We start from the raw sequence: 9,142 nt of genomic DNA, 5'->3' as shown, positions 1-9,142 counted from the left end.
TTTTTTCACGGGAGCTCGATCTACACGCTTCAAGCATTCTCAGAAACATCGAATTAATATTCTGTGTTGCCGATTTCAATATTAGATCGGATTAAATGCCCCAGCTCTCGCCATTTGTTTTTTGACCTCACTGCAGAGAGTAGCAGGGGTCAACCAACATGGTTGCCAAGGCGAAAAGCATGTTCAGAATGCCAAAATATGCAAGTTGAAGGCTGCACTATGTTCAGCCGGAGCTGACGAGATGAGGACAAAACACAGTCCGCTTGCTTCGGGCTTTTTATTTTAGCGACATGTTCTCTTAGCTACAAATATGTAGCAATTTTACCAACTACTGCTTATATCGCAGACAAAAAGAGTAATACAAATTACTTTGGGATCTTTCATCGATTACATTAATTTCTGTGGCTATCGCAGAGTAATAAGGGTGTCTTCGCAAAAGTCCATGCATATATTTATTTCCACGGCCTCAATTTGCGGCTATGTTGTCTACGACGAGCTATTTATTCACAGAACTGCGAAGACCAATCTTAAAAAATTGTTGGCGGTTTAGCATTGCTAACCACGAAATACTGTGTGGTTAGGATTGAAAGTGCGTTTCCTCTCGTGACTTGCGCACTGATGGAAGTTGATGAAGGCAACGACGTGCCCTGCACAGCGCGAGAGTGCAGCAGTTTAACACGATGCTGTGGTGAAAGCTTAGCGCTTTCGTGCACTGGCCAGCGAACTAAAAAGTTCTATGTAATGAGCTGCCCCAATTGGTTTTGAGGGTCGCGAGATCATTAACACCATGTGACCACCACTGGACCAATCATACAGCACCGCAAAATCGAAATCTGAGCACAGTCTTTGTTCATTTGTTTTGTTTGTTTCATAGGGTTTAATGTATCAAAACGACTCAGGCCACGAGGGACGCCGCAGAGGAAGGCTCTGGCATTTCGACCACCTGGGTTCTTTAACGTGTGTTGACGTCGCGCAGTAAACGGGCCTCCAGAATTTCGCCTCCACCAAAATGCAACCGCCGTGGCTGGGATCGAACTCCAGTGTCTTTCAGGTCAGCAACCGAGCACCATAACCATTCAGACACCGCAGCGGCTTCAACAGTCTTTGTGGCCAGTCGTGTCTCCTATACCAACACTGACTAAAAGCTCAACAGCTGAAACTTTTGAAAAAAGGACATTGGAAAGGCTATCTCACCAGGAATGGCATCAGGATATTCGTAGTGCACTGAGTTGGAGAGAAGAAACTCAAGAACCTCTGGAAAACTCACTCCTAGCCTGGCCAATGGTGGCGCGAGACACAGCGGCAGGGTGAGAGAGAGTTTGTACTGTGGACGCTATGTGGGTGCATGCGCACCTGCTTTGCCACATAGTGAAAAACAGATGCGGCGTGCCCTGTATAAGGAGGACGTTTACCAAAATTGGTCAGCCCACGCTGTAGTTCTAACACCTAAAGAGCTGCACTCACAATTCACATTTCAAAATACCATAATTGTCTGTGAATTCTTTGGAGTAAACTGCACTAAGTACAATAGAAACAATGAAAATATATCTTCGGTACACATTGCATTTCTAAAGGACACAGCGTAGGGCTGCTAAACTACATTTTGTGGTGTTTGAGAAGTGACACGCATGCCACATCATTTCTTGTAGCACTACTTCTACCAGGCTTTCACTTAACTGCTTTGAATCATGGCTCATGGCAATGCCTCCTCTAGTATGCTCACGAAGAAGCAAGCGTCAGCAGCATGGACACTGTTGGCAACTTTTTTTGCAGAAACCATTGTTTTGCAGAAACAAACCTCACTCACAAAATAGACACACTGAAAAGCCTTCTGCTATTTGCTAGACTCACGAGCTACTTCCACGCGATAGGTGCAATTGTCTGCAAATCCAGAACCTGAGAGACGAACTAAGTGACAGTGGTTTGGAAGCTGCCGGCCCACTGCTCAAAGGCTTCACGCAACAGCACGTTGCTGCAAATCATCGCTTCTTGCTGTCAGTGCGTAAAAAACTGCTTTAAATAGCTTGCCTTGATCTGGAGCGAGATGTTCTGGCGGATGACTGCGTCGTAGTCATCGTGCACTTTCTCCAGGGAGGTGGCCTTGTCCTCGAGGAACTTGTTTTGCGCCTGCAGTCTATGAAAAAAGTAGAAGGAACTCGTTCAAGAAAGGGAAAGGAAGCGTTGAGATCCCCCTCCCCCACCTCTACATCCAGAAGCAAGACAGAGTATGAAAGCTAAACTCATTCATTGCATTTTTCTTCAGACTACAACTCGTTTAACCGGGAGCCTCCAATGCCGATATGCTACTCTCACTGCTACCATCAGATGCACCCCATCATAGCTATGTGATTTCTTCCAAGTGCCGTAACACAACAGAGGTTATAAATAGGCAGGTTTGCCTTAACTGCTTGCTCCAGCACAAAATGATTCAGGTATTGTATGCTACCACTGAGCAAAGTTAAGCGATTACCTTTTAGCAGATATTTTTTTTAAACAGTCAATGAAAAATTAAGTCATGAGCCGCGATTTCACCAGTGTTTCTTCAAAAAATTGGCATATATTTATGCCTTTGTAACGGCAGATATCCACAAAACACCTGGTTGATATCATTCAACGCTCCGTTCTTCAACAGACGACTCGCTTTATACACAGTTTTGGTAGGGAACCAGCGTCCACATTAATGAGGTATGATTACAGCTGGAAATGCCTAAGAATTAAGGGTGTGCGAATAGTCGAAAGTTCGAATATGAATATGCATGGGGTACATTCCAAAGCAACTCAGGCCACGAGGAATACCGTAGTGAAGGGCTCCAGAAATTTCGACCACCTGGGGATCTTTAACGTGTTGCAGACATCACACAGTACATGGGCCCCCACAATTTCACCTCCATCAAAATTCGACCGCCGCAGCCAGGATCGAACCTGTGTCTTTTGGGTCAGCAGCCTTGACTACTGAGCCACTGCGGCGGCCTGTATTCCATGCTGCATTGCATCCCTCGCACGTCCGAACTGCGTGTTACCGCAGGCATAGCCACAATTGGAGGTCCCCCTCTCACTTGACCAAAAAGCAGCCTGGCCGTTTCGTAGTTGCGGTTTCTAAACTTTGCCCCTAGCCCGTGGCGACGGCGGCTGTCTGCCGTGCATTTCTTCCTATGATATTTCTTCTCGCCCCTTCAGATGTGAATAATGAAATTTTATTAGCACCAACGATATGTTTACTTGACAGTGATGTGCCAATTTATGTATTTCATTTTGTTACTCCTTTTGCATGACCACATTGCAGGTTTCATACTGTTCTAATCAAGTAATGTAAAGTGTCTAATCACTAATACAAGTAGTGTACACTTCCGTGCTTATGTTTTCTTTTTACATGTTGTGCTGAGTCCGTAGTGTTTGATTTACTTCAGTTGCAAAGACCATAGAATATTTTGAAAAAAAAAAGAATTAGGGCAATGACGTTTGCTGTATATCTTTTGTGAAATATTGTTTCATACTAAACAGGTATTAGATATCTGAAGCAGTTTTTTGCTTCATATCCGGAAATTTTAATATTCGCACACTCCCTGCAAAGAATGAACAGGAAAATGAAAACTCATAAATGAAGAGGAAGAATAATCCACTGCACAAAAAGAATGCCGAGAAAGAAAGCCAGAAGCCAAAAAATCCGTACTGTGCCAGGCTGTCCTGCAGAGCGGCGATGGTGTGGCTCTGCTCAGAGTTCTCTGCCTGGAGGCCCTGGATTCGCTCGTTCATGTTTTTGATCTGCTTGTCTACAAGTAGAAACAAAAGCACAGAGTAAGGACTGAATTTATTCATCTCTATTTTCATACCCTCTAGCAAGCACCATGGCATTATAAGGGGAGAGGGGAAAAAATTCAAAGAAAAGTGACAAAACTATGCAGTTGAAAGCATATCATTTTGATAAAGGCAAACCGTTTCATGATTGCACAGCATGCAAGAAATCATTTGTTTGCAACCAACGTTACTACAGTAAGCAGAATAAATCACAACCGCACATCTAGAAGCAGTTTTTGCCACCCCCACTCTCCATTTCCGCTACAAACTCTGCGGCGGAAGTGACGTTATGTCACGTGATCGTACTCGGCGGCGTCTGCTTCAGTGCACCTGGAAGATATGGTTTCGCAATACGCGGCCCAGAGTTTCGCCCAGTGAGCGCAACCCAGGGGTCGACTCTCATAGTAGCACCACGGCAACAGTACACAATGAAGACCTTCACATCGTAACATTCAGCCAGCCACATGAGAGTGCCACTATCCTTATTTCTTTCTAGCCTTGCCTCTTTCCCTCCCTTGGTCCGGCTTAATGGCATCACTTGGTCTAATTCTTGAAATACCCCACTCCTGGCGCAAGAATTTGGGTAACACAGCCGTCTTGGTCACGGTGTCAGCGCTTACAGTGATAAAAAATTCCTTTGAAACGGTCTTAAGGTAGTAGTTCCTGAGATTTCCGTAGTCCGTGCTAAGTAACAAAACCACGCTGTCCTACGCTTCACCTGGCACTCAGAATAACAGCTGCCTGGACGTAAACCTGCTTACCGTTCATCTGCACGCTGAGGTGGGCGTGGCAGAAGAGGACGACGAGCAAAGGCCACAGGCCAGTGGTGGGAGGCACACTGCGGTAGCGGTTGACCTCTCCAGTTGGGTATATGCTGGACGAAAACCGGGACAACCAACTTGCACTCCTGCGCACACGGAACACAGGCTCAGACAAAGAGGCACGTGCGAACGTTGCTCTTTGCAAATTGACGTGGTCTGTCCTAGAGGACACTGCAAGTGCGGGCACAGTTGGCACTGTACTAAATTCGCAACCAATGAAATGCTAACAAGAGAACTAGAAATGCTAATGCAAAAACACAAGCAATTCCTCCGACAGAAAAAATACAAACGAGATTGATTAACGCATCTGAAGGGCATACTTCCCGCCTTCAAAATGATATCAACCGACGCTAGTATTGATCTTCTCCCGACTATGATGTCGTTTTCCCGTTCATGTCGTAATTGCATTGTTCACATTTCACTTGTCGCTGATAATGCAAGTCCTCAGCACAAAGACGCGAGAACATCAGTTCTGTCATCCTTCCCCTGCCTTCACACTCAGCTATATCTCCAACCGAAATTTCGTTCAAAATATTAAGCGCACCGGTAAGACCAGCTTTCTTGCTCCAAAAAAGAGCTGCGAAAATAAATTGGCAAGCAGTGCAAGCCATGGTTGATGATATAGCGCGCCCATGCTTTGGAACATTACAAATTAGAAAATTCAATTCATTTAATTATACTGTCAGCCCTGATCACGGGCTATAACAGGAGGGCTATAATGCTGCAACATAGCACACATTATACTATATAGCGGCAAACTTTGTGCAGTGTAATTGACATTCGAAGGAAATCTTGAATAAACTACAAATTATAATCAAGATAACCGAGACGGTTTACTCCGACCACAAGCGGTAGCCCCGCACCCAGGAAAAGGATGACCAGTATACACAGGTGAGAAGGATGAAGTTGCATACCCCGTTCCCAATATGCTAGAGTGAGCAGTTGTTTCAGGGTGGAAAACATTGTGCCTAGCAAGCAACAATCTTATTTTGAAACACCTTGATCAAACACACAAGACAGGTAGGATGTAATGTGAAAGTCGAAGAGATGAAAACTGTAGCATTTTTTTTTGGTGGAAGGCGTGGCACCAATACTTCCACAATAGTGTCGCGCTGTAAAGTTGTAAAATTTTTTCAGGGATGAGACAACCGAGAAACTCGTTTCAAAAATCTCATGACACCATACCAAACAAATGTTCCATGCCTAATTTGGCCCCCTTTGCAATAGATAGGACAGAATAATTGCAGATGAACGAGCAGCAGCATGGCAGGGTCATTTTTTAGAACGGCATTAAGATAAGATCCTCCATACAAGAAACCAAGGAAAAAAGATAGTTATCTTTTGCTCGTCTGCATGTATATCGCGTATCGTGTTCTCTTACTCCAGTGACGCTAATGGGTGGGACCAATCAAAACAGCCTATCTGAGCACGTCGCGAAACACTCAGGAGAGGCCCTGCCAATACAATGCCCTGGGAGAAAAGTGTGGAGGAAATCACGTGGTTTTTCTCAATAGGGTGGCCATCTTGTCCGAGAGCAGCTAAGCAATGGCATTGTAGTTGCTATTTAAAAACCGGGCAGCAGCAGCAGTCCGTGCCATAACATTCGAGCTGCGGCGTAGGCGTTCTTTCATAAGCTACTTGAGTGTCTGTTCTTAGTCGTGCTCACAGGTTGATGTTGACAACATTCACTACTGTGGTTATGTTGAGAAAAATAATCCAGTGCATTATTAGGTGCAATAAACTGACCTTCATTGTCTGTATTGCCGATCGCAAGTAAAATGTGGTACTATGCTGTGACATTACAAGCTAGTATTTCACCAAGCTTAGAAAATTAGTGCCTAGAGCTGCATGCAGCTCTGCAAGTTAAACATCAAACACACATTGAATAGTGCACAACGCTATGAAACATACTGGAGCAACTGAGTGCACCTAAACTTCTACGAGGAGTCTGAAAAGCTAGGGTCATATATATTATGCTTTAAACTAGACCTGTGGATGTGAAACATGCTATGTTGCCATGCTACAAAGGGTGGATTTATAGATAATTCTTAAGGAGTGGGGGAGGGGGCTGTCTTATTTGAAACATTTATTTCTTGGACTTTTTTTGCTGAGCAAAAACGGTACAGCATGGTTTTCTTATGTAAAATTTCAGGCTTTGCGAGGAGGGCGACACCCCCACCCGATACATCCTCTCCTGCCGATCTACTGTAGGCACTTCGGCCCTCTCAATTTCTGTCACCTCTCTGAGTGGCTCTTGGGGTCGTGAATCAAAAGTAATTGTCGCAGCCACCATTATGAACGCATTATGATACTAAAAGTTGCATTCACGGCCAAGAATTCAACTTTTTAGTATATTTTCTCTTCCTCACTGCTGTATCAGAAAACAGTTACGACATGTCCAGCCGCACAAAAACATGCTCTGAAGATAAATATTATTCGAGCCCAAAAACAAAGTACCGAAGGATTTTTCTTGTCCTCACTGTTGCAGCAGAAGGCACTGTTGACACAACAAGCCGCCAAACATACGAAATGGAGATGGATTACAACATTCAACGACAAGAGCAGCATCAACAGGCAGGTTGAACACTAAGCTTGGGAGTGAACATGCATGGCAGCATCGTTCACGACTCAGCCGAAAGCAGATGCGTGCACACTCATTCAGCGTAAAACTCAGAGGGCTGTGCTATCCATCAGAATGTATAATTCAAGTGTGGACGGTATGTGGGCCACATTTATGTGAGCGTATGACCCGACATTCGACATCAAAAACCTTGCTCAGGATCTCATGCACGAAGCTCTCAATTCATTCTAGCAAAGAAAGATTTTTTTTACAACCTGATGAGCACATTTGAAACCTGTCCACTCAAAAATCTTTATGCTCTCAAATACAGTGTTGCAGAGGGCTATTTAAATATAAGCCTCATGCCAGGAAGCTGGACACGGAAAGCTTCCAGGGTAGCCATGTACTAAAATTTTTCAGGACGCATAAGTTTAAGGGCAGTACTTTATACTGCATTAAGGTAGGATAGTTGGTTCGGAAGCATCATGAAATGCACAGGACGATCCAAGACACATAGCATAAAAGGAAGGAAAGTTCTATTTCAGTGGCGCCATGTGTGAGAGTTCATATCAGAAAAATAGAGAGAACATAAATAAGCATGCTTTTCAAAATGTTTCTTCTGCCATTATTTGGCAGCAGCTGTGCATACACAATTTCACTGATCTAAAATTTTGTGCACTGCACCTCATCTAGTGAAATTAACCTTCTAGCCCTTAGACTGACACGAGATTACGATGAACCGGATGCAAGTATACCACTATATTTTGTGAAGTGCAGCCTGCAAGGAATCCAGGGACATGCACGCACCTCCACCGTCACAAAACGGCACAGGCAAAAGCGGCAAAATCAACTGCGTACCATGGAGGACTACGGCAATGAGTGAAAGCGAAATTTCCTTCCTGCACTTCCGCTTACCACAGATGCAATCAGTGCCTTCAGCGAATGCTACCTGATTATGATCATGCAAATCCTGTCTGTTTCGTTCAAATAAGACAGCGGGAATTATGTGGAGACGACGCGGCAAAAAGCAATGACTGGAAGCCGACGTATGTCTGGTGCGAATATTTACAAGGTCTCCCGTACATGAACAACAGCCACAAAACCAAGCGCCATTCGCACCGGGGTCTTTTTAGTCCAGCTCCTTCGCTGGGTTTTAAACGCACGCGCAGAGAAAAGGAAACAAGAGTGCGCCCAGGCAACATGACGCCGGGCTCGTTTCCGGCTTCAAAAAATGTCGCATGACGGCCTCTGCTTTAATTTTTCGTTCCTCCATGAGCTTCACAGAAAGTCAGGGGGCGGCCTCTCTAAACATAGAGGAAGGAAAGAACTCAGGAGAGGCAGTTACGTCACGTGCTTTGAAGGCGTTCCCCCCCCCCCTTGGTTGCTGTCTCGGCACCCATGCGCATGCGCAGCAGGCAAAGCAGCAGATGACGCCGCTGCACCCAGTGTTACTATTGGCAGCACCGTTGGTGAAAGACTTCCAGAAGTCCACGCTTTCCTTGCAAAAGCGCGACATCCGGCACACTTCTTGGCATGCAGCAGGGATAGCGAGGGCCTCTCCTGAGCTTTCCTTCCTTCATGACCAAATTTTCCTTCCTCCATGGATGAGGAAAAATTGAGAGGGGAGAAATCAAGTGACATTTTTTGAAGCCCGAAACGAGCTTGGCGCCATGTTGCCCGGGCGCGCTTAGACTGCAGTGCGAGTAGCGGTTGGTTTCTTTGTGGCCATTGTTCATGTCCGGAAGACCTCAGAAATATTCGTGCGAGGTATTCGGGTCCTACCAATCATTGCCCTTTGCGTGTCGTCTCCACGTCATCCCCACTCTCTTGCTCAAAAGAAACAGTCCGGCCTTGCATGGTCATAATCAAGTAGCATTCGGCAAAGGCGCTTATAGCAACACCTGTAAACACTGGAAGGAACTTTCGCTTTCAGTTATTGCGGTGGCCACCATGGTACACACTGTCT

At 45.2% G+C, this 9,142-nt stretch overlaps 1 protein-coding gene across 1 annotated transcript; it reads right to left on the bottom strand.

The window, feature by feature from the left end:
• Positions 1-1,995: 1,995 nt before the first annotated feature.
• LOC149354494 (uncharacterized) lies at positions 1,996-9,033 on the bottom strand. The gene is made up of 4 exons (XM_089575990.1): positions 8,969-9,033; positions 4,557-4,702; positions 3,671-3,770; positions 1,996-2,134 (listed from the first exon to the last, which is right to left on the bottom strand). Exons 1-4 carry the CDS (start codon positions 9,031-9,033, stop codon positions 1,996-1,998), a joined length of 450 nt encoding a protein of 149 aa, XP_089432116.1.
• Positions 9,034-9,142: the final 109 nt, after the last annotated feature.

Source organism: Amblyomma mixtum, chromosome 3 (genome assembly GCF_055824585.1).
Source record: "Amblyomma mixtum isolate Tamu chromosome 3, ASM5582458v1, whole genome shotgun sequence".
Taxonomy (NCBI): Eukaryota; Metazoa; Arthropoda; class Arachnida; order Ixodida; family Ixodidae; genus Amblyomma; species Amblyomma mixtum.
The sequence above is the reverse complement of the archived record's forward strand: the minus strand, read 5'-3'. Positions and strand labels throughout refer to the sequence as shown.

Bases quoted from the DNA above. Each gene is read 5' to 3' on its own strand.
- LOC149354494 (XM_089575990.1), bottom strand. From the start codon at position 9,033: ATGCAAGGCCGGACTGTTTCTTTTGAGCAAGAGAGTGGGGATGACGTG. The intron at 4,703-8,968 runs GCAATGATTGGT...CCGTGTGCGCAG, and splicing joins GTGGAGACGACACGCAAAGG to GAGTGCAAGTTGGTTGTCCC. The intron at 2,135-3,670 runs GTACGGATTTTT...CTTTTTTCATAG, and splicing joins CTGCAGGACAGCCTGGCACA to ACTGCAGGCGCAAAACAAGT.